Source organism: Crocodylus porosus, unplaced genomic scaffold, assembly GCF_001723895.1.
Source record: "Crocodylus porosus isolate Cpor-Errol unplaced genomic scaffold, CroPor_comp1, whole genome shotgun sequence".
NCBI lineage: Eukaryota > Metazoa > Chordata > Crocodylia > Crocodylidae > Crocodylus > Crocodylus porosus.
This window is the reverse complement of record NW_017728886.1, coordinates 34590759-34606259: the sequence shown is the minus strand read 5'-3', so window position 1 is coordinate 34606259 and position 15501 is coordinate 34590759. Positions and strand designations below refer to the sequence as shown.

Genomic DNA, 15501 nt, shown 5'->3' with positions numbered 1-15501 from the left:
GGCAGTCAGTTAAAATATAAATTGAGGTGGTCAGTAGGTGAGAGACAGTGTTGTGGGGTGGGAGGTGGGGATGAAAGTAGTTGTAGTCAAAGGCTGAGAGACAGGAGGGTGGGGGGAAGAGAATGAGTATTCTCATTCTAAAAAGAGATGGGCTTACCTGGGGAGTCGGATGTTAGGCAGGTTTATAATGTGCCATAAATCCAATATCTATATTTAGTCCATGATTTTTTGTATCCAATAGGTTAGTGAAGTGAAGTTTGTAGGCCCATCTGTGAAAGGTGTTTTGTAAATTACTTTTGAGTATTAGAACTGAGAGACTAGAGTGAGAGTAGTTTTCTTGTGAGAAATGTGCCCCCACAGGTAAATGGATATTCTTGTCTTTGATAGATTTTTGGTGTGCATTTATTCTGCTAAACAGTTGTTGTCTGGTCTCTCTCACATATTTTCCATCAGGGCATTTGGTGCATTGGATGAGATGTATTACATTTCTGGAGGTGCCGCTGTAAGATGCAGGAATGCTGATGGTTCTGCTCTGGGTGTTACCAATAGGATTTCTTTTTGCCAGAGCCCTCCAAAGATTGACATAGCAACTCATCAGATGTGGTATCAAGTGAACTTTAACAGTAACCCCTAGACAATATTACAGGTTTCCTCCCCATAATACAAGCTGGCAAGTGGCTCCTTAGACATTACAGCAGCAAACTTTGTGGGTACCCATCCTTGAGTCCTTCACTGGGTACATAGGGTCTTAGTTTCTGGCTCCCTTCTGTTCGAGTAGGGACCCAGCAGATGTGTCTGTCCTTCCAGGGTCACAGCATGCTAACACACACGTTCTTTTGTTTGTTCATTGCTTTTGTAACTTCTCATCCCAAATTGTCAGTCCCCTCACGCTCTGCCAAGCATTCCTTATATGCTGCACCACTTCCCTGGCACTGTGCCAGCCACATTTCTTATAGGGAAACGGTTGTGCTTTGCTTGCCTAGTACCTAATCACAGCACTCGTATCTCCCAGTGCTACAGAAGACGCTCTGTTCAATTTTGTTGCTTAGTTGTAGGAAGGCCTGGACTATGGCTAAAAGCTTTAGTATAACTCAGTTTGCCTGCTACAGTGGAGTGTAGTAATTGTGGGGGTGGTGGAGATATGTTGGCAAGCTTTGCATTTCTTGTCGTGGCATGGTCTGGATCCATTTGGTGTGTTTTGGGCTGTAGGAAGCTTGCTTCTGGTGATGAGGTTAGCAAGGTTCAGTGCTTGTTTGAAGGCTAGGATGGGTGGTTCTGGGAAGATCCCCTTAAGAATTGGGTCATCTTCTAGTATGGGTTGCAATTGTTTGGTGATTTTCTGAATAGGTTCCAGGGAGGTGTGGTATGTCATCATCAGGGGTGTGTGAGTCATGCATGTTTTCCTTCTGTGTACTGCAGCAATTCTTCACATGGTATTTGGCTGGCTCTTTCAAAAGTGCGATCTGTCTTGCTTGAGGAGCGTCCTTGCTGGAGTGAAAGTCCTTTTGAGATTTGTGAGGTAATGATTGCAGGTGTTCTCAGTACAAATTTGGTGGTATATGACAGTCTGGCTGTATATTACAGCTTTCTTGGTGTGTTCAGGGTGATTGCTGGTTCTGTGCAGATATGTATGTTGGTCTGTAGGTTTCTTATATATCGTGGTCTGTCTTTTACCATTCTGGATAGTGTTATTTCATGTAATTAACCAAGTGAGTAGTTTTTTTGGCTTACTGCTGTTTTTAGAGTTTCTTGTATAAGGTAAAGAAAATCAAATATTAAGTGTGACAAAACCTGTATCATGGCTGTCTGCAGTATTTTGGATGGCCTAAGAATAGTGCTGACTGGAAGCTTCTATGCCAGGGGTTTTCAACCTTTTTAAATGAAAGTACCCCTGGTAGCCAGACATGGTGGGGGGCAGGGGTGACACACATCCTGACTCAGAGTGAGGAGGTGGGGACAATGCACAGGTAGGTGGGGACGGAGCACCACTGCCTCCCAGGAGCAGGGCAGGGGCAGGGCAGGGATTAATACCCTGCTGGGCAATAGGAAAACACTTTAGTATTTGTTAAAAGAAATATTTAAAAGAAATATTTTAAGAAAGCTGTTCAGTAAAAGAGAATTTAAAAAAAATACTTAAATTTAGAATATTTAAGGTATGATCCTGTAATCATACCATTCTGAAGTTGCCAAAAGGTTTTGCTCATTTTGAATCAATTGAGACATTTATTCCATCATTGGAGGAAAATTCTTTTGACTTATTCCCAAATAAGCCTTGGCAGTAAACAATAAGAAGACAGAAAATGCATGAAAAATCTGCAATTTTAATGAATCAGTAAAATATTTTTTCCTTAAATCTTGCTAGACTATATCTGTGGCCTCTTATGATATGTCTCACAATGGGACTAATATAAAAGCATATATCTAATTCATATAAACATTACAATAATTAATCATGATGAATGTTATTATTCTAAGTACCAAAGAAGCTAATCATAGTGTGCCACTTTATATGATGTTGTGCCATCATTTTACATCATAATCATGTTTCACTGGATTTACATGACTGTTTGGCTGACCACTCTAATGTCATAGTTCACTGTGATGAAAGTAAACACCAGGGAGAGTTGATAATGATTATTCTGTTTTATAAAGTCTCATCAGATACAATCTATCCACATGAACAAATATAAGCTCATTTTAAAAGTGTGAAACATAGTAAATGGTCTTCTATAAAATAATATTAAATATTGAATTATAAGTGGAAGTCTGCTATATGCTGACAAATGGTTTTGCAATTACTGTTTCTCCAGATCTTGGTGGAGGGTACTGTAGGGGACGGTTTCACTGGAGACATTGGAATTGATGACTTTTCTTTTATGGACTGTATCCTTTACAACGGTGGGAACAACATTAGAAATTAACTATAAGTCTTTTAACCCTGAAAATCCTGAAACTTGTAAATGATTCCTTTGTGTTAAAATTGTTAATGAAGGGACTTGTCCTGAGAGAACAAAACCAGCTAAAACCACGACTCACTGTCTAACAATCAAACCCAAACTTATTTTCCAGTTTCCCTAACACCGTTAGCAAGGTATTATAACCCTTAGCCTCTTATTATTCAGACAGAATTTAAAACAGAAGTTCTGTTATCTAAGGTTAGAAAAGAGAAAGTAACTCCAAATAGGGAGACCCATTTTTTTTACTTTGAGGAGCTAGGTAACACAGTCTTGAAGGAACACCATACATATACAGAAGTTTACATATATTGAACTAGTTCCATTTGGCAAAATTTTTTCTAGTAAATGATTCAGCATTTTCATATAAGAATGAAACATTCTGAACCATAAACAAGAGGTTCAAATGATATTGCAGTCTGTAGAACCCATTGCAATCTAGTTTGGTAGATTGTCTACATATATAAAAGTATCAGACCCTCAAAAACTTTGTATCCCAAGACTTGAGTATAATTTTGTGCCTGCCAGTCTTCATCAGAAAAAGGCTTCCTGGAGAGCCAGCATGGTGTCGTAGACAATATCATGATGTATATGGTTTGACAACAAATTTATAATCAGAGCAAGCACAATATGATTTTCTCAGAATTAATATCTTATCAGGCTCTTTAAAAATAGTAAGCAGATTTAGTTTGAGCATTGCAAAAATGACTTGCAGGCAAATTAACAGGGCCTATAAAAATATAGTGCATACTGTCTGCATCTCGTAGTTAATTTCCTTCCATTTTGCCAAATCTAAATATTATACTATACACATTTATTTTAGCATCTTGAGACAAACTGTATGTAACTTACAAAATTAACATTAAAATTTCTGCATTGGTACTTGGGAGTGGGAAATAAGGAGGAATTAAATGGAACAGAAAAGACCCCAAATATTTTCAATAAGATATGACAATAAATAGGGCAGCAGAAGGATATAAGGCTATTTTAAACCTCAGAGTTCAAAGGAGAAAACATGAATACACACAACTAGCCAACTGCCCATCAAGAATGACGGGGGGCAAGGGGAGGAGAGGGCTGGAATGGAGTGCCGCCACCTAATGCCCCATGCTGCCACTGTTCTGCCTCTTGCAGGGGCCGAGGTGGGGGAGTTGAGGCCAGCAGCACTCCCCCACCCTCTGTCCAGTCCTCAGCGTGGCTTTGGAACCATGGCAGTGCTCCCCCATGCTTGGAGCACTCTGGTTATTTCCATTAGCCAATCAGAGCAAAAATGAAGTGTGACAGACAGACAGACAGACTTAGCTTTTAGGCAACATTAAGAATAATTGAAATAGAAAAGAAAAGATGTATCCTAAAGTGCTGTATATAGAGGGAGACAGGGGGCAGAGAAACATGTTTTTTTTATCCTGTAAAAGAAAAATAAAGATACTTAAAAAATTGTCCCACTCAGAGAAATCAGGACCTTTCAATTTTCTTGCAAAAAGACAGCCAAACCAAACTATAATAATAATAATAATAGCATCCAGTGCCAGAGATTGCACAGTAGAGTAGCCAAGAGCTTTCTGGTTAGGTGTCCCACGTTGCTGTGTCTGAATTCAGTAATCTTGAACCTGACTCTTCTATGTCCCCACTGTGAACTCTGGTCTCTCTTTGTCTTTATTTTTTAATCCATTCTAATGGTTCTAATAACATTTCATTGAGAACAATGATTTAAAGAGATCAGAATTTCATGGTGAAAAACTATTATATTGAAAAGTTCCCAATCTGCCCTCATGATTGGCTAAAACACATTAGCCTGCCTGTTGGTTGCTAAAGACTATATACATTTATTATATAATTCATCTATCCATTAGTTAGAGAGACCTCCTTACTAAATCTTGAGATGTTTAAGTCCTCAGAGGTGATATTAAAATATGGTATTTAGAGACAAAAAATTCTTCCTTGTTCTGTAGAGATTAGACAAGGATTAGACCACAGTTAGACAAGAAGGCTGGAGATTTAGGTAGGAGACTATCCCAGAAACAAGTTGTAGAGACCAAAAAATATATATACCATCATTTTTAAATATGTTGTCTTCAGGAAGGTTGCCAACAGTCTCAACAACACCCTCTGGAACACGTATTCCACCAACACTCCCTACAAACAACTGCACAGAGCAGGAATTTGTCTGCAGAGCCACTGGCCACTGCATACAGAGGATCCAGAAATGTGATTTCAGACCTGACTGCTCTGATAAGTCTGATGAATCATCTTGTGGTGAGTAAACTAATAATTGTACTGTGCTATCTCATCATTTTAAATATTTTTTTAAGGGCAAGTTGGCAAAGATGTTAAAACCTTGTGCTATGGCTCTGGAGTCTGTTCTAGACTCATAGATGTAAAGTGACCTTCCAATTCATTACTCAAAAGAAAAACTTCCATCACTCAATTTAATTTTTTTATTTTTTAAAAATAAATATAGAGCCTTACATTAAATAAATAAGGAATTAATGCTCATTTCTCTTAGGCATGAACCTAACTGTTAGAGGCCAAAGATTAAGAAAATATGAACTAAGGCAGGACTGGCAGCATATGACCTGAAGGCCAGATTCTGCTCACAGAGCCACTGGATGTGGCCTGCAGAGCTGAAGGGTTTCAGCAGCCTTCTGGCAGTGGAGGGCTTTGCTCACACCTGAACTGAGGCTGCATGGTGAGGATCTGTGCCTGTGTCACAGCTAGACAGGGTGGGGCAGGAAGAAGCAGCAGCAGGGTAAAGCTGTGACAGTGGCACAGGCCACATCAGAACACTGGCCAGCATCAGACCTAAGCTTGCAGCTCTGAAAAGTTGCCAACCACTCAATTAAGGATGTAGCTAAGGGAATTAGGGAACACTGGAAGCACCTGATTGATTTTTCTTTTGATTTTGACTCCTTAAATATTATCTTTCAAACTATATAATAGTTTTGACAACAAAAAGTTGTCTCAAAGTGGAAAAAATGATCTGTTCTTTCCCAAAAGGTATTGAAACGCTGTCTCACTTTTTTCCATAAATGATATATAATTGAAATCAACACATTCCCGAACACATTCCCATAGGAAATTTCAAACAAAATTTTCTAATGCAACAATCAGAACCATTTTTACCACAGTCTACATGTTTGTTCAGCATTGAATATTCAAATATTACAGTGCTATCCCAGTACAAGTAAATGACCATCTGATTTATTTTTATGCATGTGGAGTACCCTGCAATATAATTTTCTTCAACTTTATGTACAGTTATATTTTAATGTCATATATTTTTCCTACACAAGTTAATTATGAATAGTCAAATATAATTATGATTGATTAGATAAGTCACATGTTGGTTTCTTGTTCCTGTTCAGATGAGTGTGAATATTTCTGAAGTGAAGTCTTGTGTGTGTTTGTGCATATGTGTATGAATGAAAAATATGGTGGCCAAAATAAAAATGCATTGCATTAAAATATTAAGCACTTGCGTGTATCTACACAAGATGCCTCAGTGCGTAGTGGACTGTTCTACTGCACATGTTTGCATCACAGCAAAAACCATGCTTATGCACTAATGCACGGTAAAATTAGTCTACTGCACAGTAAGCATCATAAAAAAAATGTTTGCCTTGGATACTGTGAACTGGTGCAGCTATTGTGCCTTTATCTAGTACTGCATATTAGAGGTATTAAACTTAATGTACAGTAGCAAAGGCACATTAATGATTGCGTGGATGTGTCCACTGAGAGTTAGGATCTGCAAAAACTTAAGTACCTGCCTTCTACCTTTGGTTCTTATGCAAAAAAAAAAAAAACACCACCCGCAAGGTGTCCACTCAGCAGCCGCCTGATCTTGGAGATGTTCCTAAATACTCATCAGTAAAGTCTGGTGTAGCCTAAATTTCTACTATGTAACCATCCAAATCCTGAGGGCACTGAACTGGCCAGTGCCTAAGTCCCAACATGATTTACAAATTAGGCATTTTCCCACTTACAAACTTTGTGGCCTAGTCTGTTAGGCATTCTCAGAGCAGGGAGGGGAAGTAATGATGTAGTTGCAAATAAGATCTAGTGATTAAAGCACATACTCTGGAATCTGGGAGGAGCAGAAGTTCAAATCCCTTCTCTGCTTAATTTTAGAGCAGGGTTTTGAAGTTGGATCTCCCACACTGGGATATAGGATATTCTGAGGTGAGTCTTGGGCTGTCTTGTTGAAGCTACTTTACTTGTTTTAAAGTAATTTAGTGTTTGTTGGATAAGAAAGTGAGTAGTTATTTAGCCTGGTAGTTAAAGCAATCACTTGGAAGACTAGAGAGGTGGGGCTGAAGCCTCAGAAATCTCTGTGGCATTTCTTAGAAGCTGGTTGAGGCAGATCCCTACCTTTGGCCACTTACTTTTCTCATGCAATTTATTGAGCACGGACACAGTTGATGATTACATTTAGGAGGAGGGTGCCTCAAAGGTTGCAGTGTTCAGCATTGTGTTGCCCAAATTCCATTGTGTGTTTAGCCCTGAGTATTCACAGTAAGTGAACACATGGAGGAAACAGAAATGATTTATAAGCTCAGATATGTAGTTCCTTGCAGCATCCATCTGATTCTAGTCATTTGGGAGACCACACTGAAATGAAACTTCAGCAAAGAGTAGATCACATTGGATATAGCAGGACTGCTCACAATTTCATGTAATCTCTCGAATCATCCTTCATCTCCTTGGGGTGGGATAAACACTATGGAAAATAGTTCTTAGCTGCCTGGAGTCTGAAGGCTGCAATCACTATAGCAATGACTGCAATTTATTGTTTGAATGACACCATTGCAATAGGCATGATGTATATCCTGACTGTGGGCAGTAATCTGTGCACAGGAGGGTATAATCCACCATTAGGGACACTTTAAAACATAATATTTATGAAATATATAAAACAGGAAAAAAATGCAGAGACACTTTAGAGTGTGCCACACCACTTTCAGCTAGCATCATGAATCCTTTTCTGGCTAATTTGGCAGGCTTACTTGTTGTGGCTAGCTTCCTTACTGGGATTTTAAAATTAATACATCTAAACTGCTTTGCTAGCCCCTCCCTGCTGCTTCATTATCCTCATTTCTGATCTCTAGAGAGGAAGCATCAGTATGTGTTCTATTTGCCCAGCATACCTCAGTCATACTGAGGTTACCCAAAATGTGCAGGTTAGCAATGTGGCCTTTTCATTCATTCCTCTTAAAATCCTCACAAAAGTCTCTTTGACCTTCAGGCTGACTATAACTGTTCTAAAGGCTTGTGTGGTCCAGGATAATTCTGCTAGGTTCCAGGACAAATGGGAGTATCTGTAAAGTGTGTAGGAAGTTATGCTGCAGTTGATTTATTCCCATAATGCGAAAGGCCACATACTCCTGCAGAGAGACATGCCTGGGACAGAGGGATACATTCACTGCTTGCAGTCTTCAGGAAAGAATCAGATGATAAGGCACAGACAGCTGGATACTTGCCAAATAAGATGGTAGTTCAGTGGTGGCCCCAAGGCACATAATAACAGCAGGACATTTAATTCCGAATTTTTTTCTTCTCTATCTTCTTGGTATATGATACCTCCAGGTGAAATAGTTAGTCCCATTAGTTAATTATGTAATAAGACAGTGGATACCAAAGCAAATGACAGTTTAAATGTTTTGCTCCCAGAGTTGGAATTCTAGCCAATCATATAATCTGCATCAATGATCTGAAAAAGTAGAGAAAAATACATTTGTTGATATTGCATAAATCTTTGTTAAATAAAACTTCTTTTTTGTATTTACATTGTTCACCGTACTCTGATTTTCCCTCATTTTTAAATCTATATTATTTACTTTTTTACACTTAAAGCCATGAATTTTTGTGATTTTGAAGACAAAGACCTTTGTGAATGGTATCAATTGGCAACAGAAGTGGCAGCAGCAACAACTGTTTTGGTCTATACAACTCATACATTCCAGTGGAGCCTTGGAAGAGGAGCCAGTGTCCATCCAGGGGAAGAAAAATGCAGGCCAGCAAATGATCATACTATGTGAGTAAGAACTTCACACACATTTGCCCTCTTGGACTCATTTTTTTAACAGCATATGGTACTTGTGAATTCTGCTGTTACTTATTCATGAACTTCACTAAGACTGCTGTAGGTCTTCAGAAAGATCAAAGTTTGGCTCCATAAACATGAAATCGAGCTCTTTCCTAATGTATGTGATTTGTACACCAGGATAAAAAAACTGATGCCCCATAATGTCCTTCATAATACCACATAATAGTCATCTTTTCCCTTGCTGCATCTTAGGAGTGGTGAGCAATGAGTATTTCTAGACACCAGGTTACACCAAAGAATACAATGGAAATGATAACTCGTATAAAGTTTCTGAATAATTTTAGGATGTGTTGTTGGTCACAGATGGGCTAATTAATGCTAATTAGGCTCTGAAGCCTGGCCAGCTAACATTGGTTCTGATAAACAAGTGTCCAAGGCTAGGTTGTCCAACTGGCTTCTACAGAGGATTGTCTGATAAGAAGGACAGATTTACTTAGAATTCATGAGCCAAACGGTGAGTATATTGTGGAAAACTCAGCAACAAATGCAAACAGTAACTATATGTAAGTACAGAAAGACCATACAATTTGATCCACATTATCAACTACATATATATGTATGTATGTATATGTGTGTGTGTGCGTGTGTGTGTATGTATGTATGTGTAGTTGTGTAACAGAGTATAGTTGTGTAATGTATATGTATGTATAAGTATGTATATATAAAGGTCAGTAGACTTCAAACCAATAATAAAAAATATACCTGATCACAAAAACTAGGCAAAGCAACAGCAAGTTTTGGCCAAAGTTGGCAAGTAAACAGCCAAATGTAACCACCCACTTGCCAGGCAGACAACCTCAGCATTGATTTAGTGTCAGACTTAAACACTCAGCTATCAATCATTCATTAGACATTTTCCTAACATCAACTAATCAACATACATATAACCTCATGGGTGAACAACACTCTTTCCTGCCAAATATTCACTTACTCAGGCATGGTCACTAGTACTACATTCACACTTTACCAAGCATGTGTGTATCTGGGCAAGTTGTAAACTGAGACTTCTGACATCCTAGAGGGTTGAACTGTTCATCCCTTCTTGAAACTTCTTGACTTCAGACAGCGGCACATGCCTCAACTTATGTAAATGTTTTGACGTAACTAAATAGATGGGAACTTAGTAAGTATACTGCATAACAATACTCCACCAACAGCATGAAGTATAGAGATGGGCAAAATTTTACAAGCAAAACTCTATTTAACCAAATATTAGAGTTGCTGAAACATCTAACATCAATATCACAATTCACAAACTCACCTCAACTTGGTCAAATTCTTTGTTTCAAAAATTGTGTTTTTAACTGACACTTTAATTTTTTTATTTTCAAATGTATTTTTAAAAATTTACAAAACATACTGAGTTTTTTACTTTTGATTTTCAAAAAATTTATAAAGGGAATTGTTTTAGATGAACGAAAAATTAATATTTGAAATTTTTAATGAAAAGAAAAATATTTACACAGTTTTAACGAAGAACACTGATGAGGTCCTAACACTTGTGGAAATCTTTATAAACTATATATTCCATAGCCAATGGAATAGCTGAAATGAGATATAAACACACATGGATGGGGTAGCTTACCTACCCCATTTTTGCTGGAGCATACATTAAAAATTACCATATTTTCTCATCTACAACACACCTTTTCCCAGCTCCCCCAAATTGAGTAAATGTATTAAGTGGGAAAGCTGATTTTCTGCCCAGTACAGAAACACTCTTTGACTCTTGTCCCACAGTGTAGCAAAAGGTGCGTTACTATTTAGGCAGCGGAGGGAGTTGGGTGATTTAATGGCCTAGTGTTCTTCACTCCAGAGGTGTCTCCCCTTTTAATGGTCTTTATGTTCTGCTAATCAGGCTAACCTTTGGACAATTTTTCTGTCTATTAGCTGTTTCTGGCCTCTTTCCTCCTGTTTCATAGCCTTGGCGACACTTTATCTTTTTTCAGAAACATAGATCCAGCCATGGAGACCAGTCATTAGGAACTGCTCAGGTGTCAGCTTTAGTGAAGCAGGAAGGGAAATGTGAATCAGCTGAAGATTAGTCCCTATCCCTGATTTATACAGACATAACTCTGGAAAAAAAGCTTTTTTCTTCATTCTCTCTTTCAAAAACAAAACATATATTATATTCTGGTGCAAGTCATGTGCAAGAAAATACAGAATTAGTAAGTGTTGTTGTTGTTTCATGGCATTAAAGCACTTCAGAATGCCCCCATTCAGTGAATGCCCCTCATGCCTGCCATGGCAGGAAGTAGGATTATTGGTATTGCAGATTAGATCCCATCACATCTTAAAATGAACGTCTATCAGGGGCCATAGGTATTTTATTCATAGAAAAGGAAATGAGCTAGGCCTTTCCCTGAATAAAGAAAGAGAATAGAAAAACAAAGCACCTCAGGCCATCTAATAAAAAAAAAAAATGCATAGAATGGAAGAGATTTAGTGAGCTCAATCTGGGTTTATATTTCTATTTCAGTGGATGGGATCAAAGAAGAAAATAGAGTGTTTGCTTTGCTCAGGTTCTGCATATTTTAAATGAATAATATAACTGGAATGGTGACTCTGGAGGAGATTCATGGTACAAAAATCTTCTACAGAAGTATAGAATCTTTGTTTATATTGGCACTTGTGTTTGGGAAAATGTCATTCATGTGTAGACTTCTTATACTCTCTAAAACAATGTTTCCTAAATAAAACCAGTGATTTGAAATGGAATGATTATGATAATTACTAGTTCCCAATGAAACTATTTATTTAATTTGCATTTGGCCTAATGAGCTCTAATTTACTTGTGTTGAGATTTAGTTAATGTAGTAAAGAATATAAAAAGTAGTTTTAATAAAAATGATAAACTAATTTAATTTAGATCAGAATTATACTATGAATTATGTTAAAATATCTGCATTATACCTGTTCCATTTGTGTAATATATGTGCTTGCATGGTACTTTTATAATGACTTTTATGATGCACGGGATGTTTGATAAATCTGAAAAATACCTAGACTGCTTAGTTAAAATTACTAATGCACATAGCACACAGTAAAAGCAGGACATACAACAAGTTATATGTGGCAAGCACTACAGAATAGAACCCTCACTTTCCTACACTAAAATGGGAGAGCTGTTTTTTGATGTTAGTTTAAAACTGAATTTATATCTCTCTGCCATGGAGGATCCAGCCTAACAGCATCCCTGGTATGAGTAAAATAGAATCACTGCATTTCAACCTAATGTTACAGTTTTGTTTTATTGTCAGTAAAATTACTGTGTTTTTACTGTAAAAAGTCTAGAGTTTAAACATATTTTAAAATTGCAGCTTCACTTTGTCATTTTTACAAGTACTTTATATTTCTACCCGAATCAGTATATCACTATATCCTGCTCCTTTAAGAGAGAAAAATTATGATAAATCCATCTGTGTAATCTTGCTTTGGTTTAAGACCCTAGATTTGTATCATTTTTCAATAACTGATTATATCAGTATCACATTTCAGTTATATTGAATCTTTAATGTATTTCAGTGTCAAGTTGGTCTTTTGCTATACAGTATTATATATGGTCATTAGGGAAGATCAAATTTTATATTGGAACTGTTTTCAACAGAAAATTAGGGGTGTGTCTACACATTAATTAATATGCTTTAGGTAATATGGATTAAATCTAGTACCTCCATTTTGAGGTACTAGAAAAATGCATATTAGTTTATTGTAACGCACATTAGCTAAAGCACATTTTTGTGATGCTTTAATGCACATTAAAATATGCTAATGCACATTAAAGCACATGTGTAGGCATACTCTAGGTTTTTTATATAATATTTTTACCCAAAAGTATCTGCTTTCAGGCAATTCTGATTATTTTTTGCTTTTGGACAAATCTGAACTATCACGATTTGAATATTCCTCCTTAGTGTATCTTCCTGGGAGATGTCATTTGTTTACATTATGTTCCTGTATCTCTGTGCTGGACACACAAGCTAGAGTTTGTCTTTCAAGATGCGTGGTGTTGCTTGTAGGTGTTGTAGGGTCTTGGTGCCCTCTTTGTGGGTACCTTGCCCCCCAGTGATGTCAGGGTGAGGCCCAGTCTCAGTGCTGCCTATATGGTCCAGGCGCTGCCCCTTCTTTCCTGCCACTTCTTTGATGAAGTTGTTGCCAGGCAGTTCCCAGTTGGCGACCCAAGGGGGGGTCTCATCTTTGTAGTGTCTATGTGGGGCTCCAAACCTTCTCTTTACCCCACCCTTACCACGTCCTCGACACTGCTCCATGGAGGTCTCCTGCGCTGCCCACCTTAGAAAGGATGGGTCTTCCTGGCCATCAATTTTTGGGGGTCTGCTCCTTGTCTCCAGGTTGGTTTCCTCTCTTTGGGAGATCTAAACTTGCCCCATCTGGGGACTAACTGTAACTTAAAATGAACGTCCAGCTCATGCCAGCGAGGCTTTTGAGATTCCCTCTCTCAGGGCCCTTGATCCTCTGGAGATGCTAATCTGTTTCCTTTCCTCCTAGTAGACATGAGTACAGGCAATGATCCTATGCCCCTCCTCTACTCATTCCCCTGGTGTCACTTCCTTGAGGCCCAGCTGACGTGCGGTCCAGTCACCCTGGTTCTTCCATTTGGCATTCCCTCCTTCCGCCTTCTGGGAGCTAGTGATCCCCCATGTTCTTCCTGCTATGGGGCTGTCTGTGGGTGTCTGAAGGGGACATCCCCAACTACAATGCCTGACCCCTGGTTGCAGCCTTTTGACTCCCTGACAGCATCCCACATAGAGGTTACACCTCCGTGGGGCTCCCTTGCTCCTGCCAGCCCCTGAGGCTGCCTTCTTCCTCCCTGGTTGGAGCCCTCCAGAAGGTGCCCGACTCCTTGCCGAAGCAGCTGGAGTTGTAGCCCACTGGCTCTGCAGCCAGCGTTTTGCAGCTGGTATTCCGCTCCTGACTTCCCAGCCTCCCTCCAGCTGTTTCCTCTGCTGCCTTTTGAGCAGCCCACGCTGCTTGGAAGCCATGTCCCCAGCCTTCACCAATAGTAGGCTCAGGCAGCTGTGGAACTGCTGAGTGTGCTTGTGTTTCCTCCTGACTGCTGCTCATCCCGGCTCCTAAGGTAAGTGCTGGGGAACATTGGTCAGGGGTCCAGGCCTCTTTGGAGGTTTTCTGCCTCCCCTCTCACACATGGTATGTGACAAGTATGATGCACCACATCCCCTCACCTAAAGGAGGAACCACCATGCATGTAGTTTGACCAGGAAGCTGACCAGGGAGGAGAAATGGAACCTGAGACACCCAATCTGCAATTTACGAGAGGCAAAGCAGTGCACCTCTAAATCAAAATATTTCAGTTGCCATTTTTTGATCTTTTTATTTGTTTGTTTTGGCAAATTTTTCCATCACAAATCATTTTTTGCTAGTTGCATTATCGACACTCTATAATTGCATATTGCAGTAATGTCAATCTATATGGTTCCATATAAAATTCATGAAACTCATACTGGTGAAGTGAATGTCTTGGTCTCCCTATAAAGAGCAGGAACTTGATACCCTTTGTTTACAGTGAAGTATATGCTTGCATTAACTTCCCATAAGTTGGCGCATGAAAGGACCTGGGTTTGGCAGGGGAATGAGCCACAGCTCCTGTAATTACTTCTGAACAGAATATACAGAAGGGGAGTAGAATTGTCTTTGCTATGGTTGCTGCAAGGCTGGTGGAGTAGAAAGCATCAGAAGAGAGCTGCCTGATGAAGAACACGGGTTGTTGTATGGTCATAGGTATGCTAGCCTCCTCCCCTGACATCTCTTGCAGAGACACAGATAACTGGCAATTATGCAGGTGAAGACAAATTAATCCACACAGTTTCATAGTTGATAGGGTCAGAAGGGACCTAAGCAGATCAAGTCTCACCCCCTCCCGTGGCAGGAAAAAGTACTAGGGTCAAACGACCCCAGCAAGGTGTTTGTCGAGCCTTATCTTAAAGACCCCCAGGGTAGGAGCCAGGACCACTTCTCTTGGAAGTTGGTTCCAGATCCTAGCCACCCTGACAGTGAAGTAGCACCTCCTGATGTCTACTCTAAATCTATTCTCTGCCAGCTTGTGACCATTATTTCTAGCCACACCTGGTAGTGCTCAGGGGAACAGGGACTCCCCCAATGCCTGCTGGTCCCCTTTGACTAGTTTGTAACAGGCCACTCGATCTCCCCTCAGCCTTCTCTTGTGGAGGCTCAATAGGTTCAGGTCCCATAGCCTCTCCTCGTAGGGCCTGCCCTGCTGCCCCCTCATCACGCGAGTGGCCCTCCTCTGGACCCTCTCCGTGTTATCCATATCCCTCTTGAAGTGCGACGCACAGAACTGGATGCAGTACTCCAACTGCACCCTGACCAGTGCCACATAGAGGGGGAGGATCACCTCCTTGGACCTGCTCGAGATGCATCTGTGGATGCATGACAAGGTATGGT

At 39.6% G+C, this 15501-nt stretch overlaps 1 protein-coding gene across 1 annotated transcript in view; it reads left to right on the top strand.

Annotated features, from left to right (window-relative positions):
• MALRD1 (MAM and LDL receptor class A domain containing 1) overlaps positions 1-15501 on the top strand; it is a 433259-nt gene that overhangs the window by 80587 nt on the left and 337171 nt on the right. Inside the window, exons 11-13 of the mRNA XM_019529906.1 lie at positions 2811-2898; positions 5034-5210; positions 8808-8988. Of these exons, the coding sequence (XP_019385451.1) occupies positions 2811-2898; positions 5034-5210; positions 8808-8988 (446 nt within the window). The remainder of the gene's footprint in view (positions 1-2810; positions 2899-5033; positions 5211-8807; positions 8989-15501) is intronic.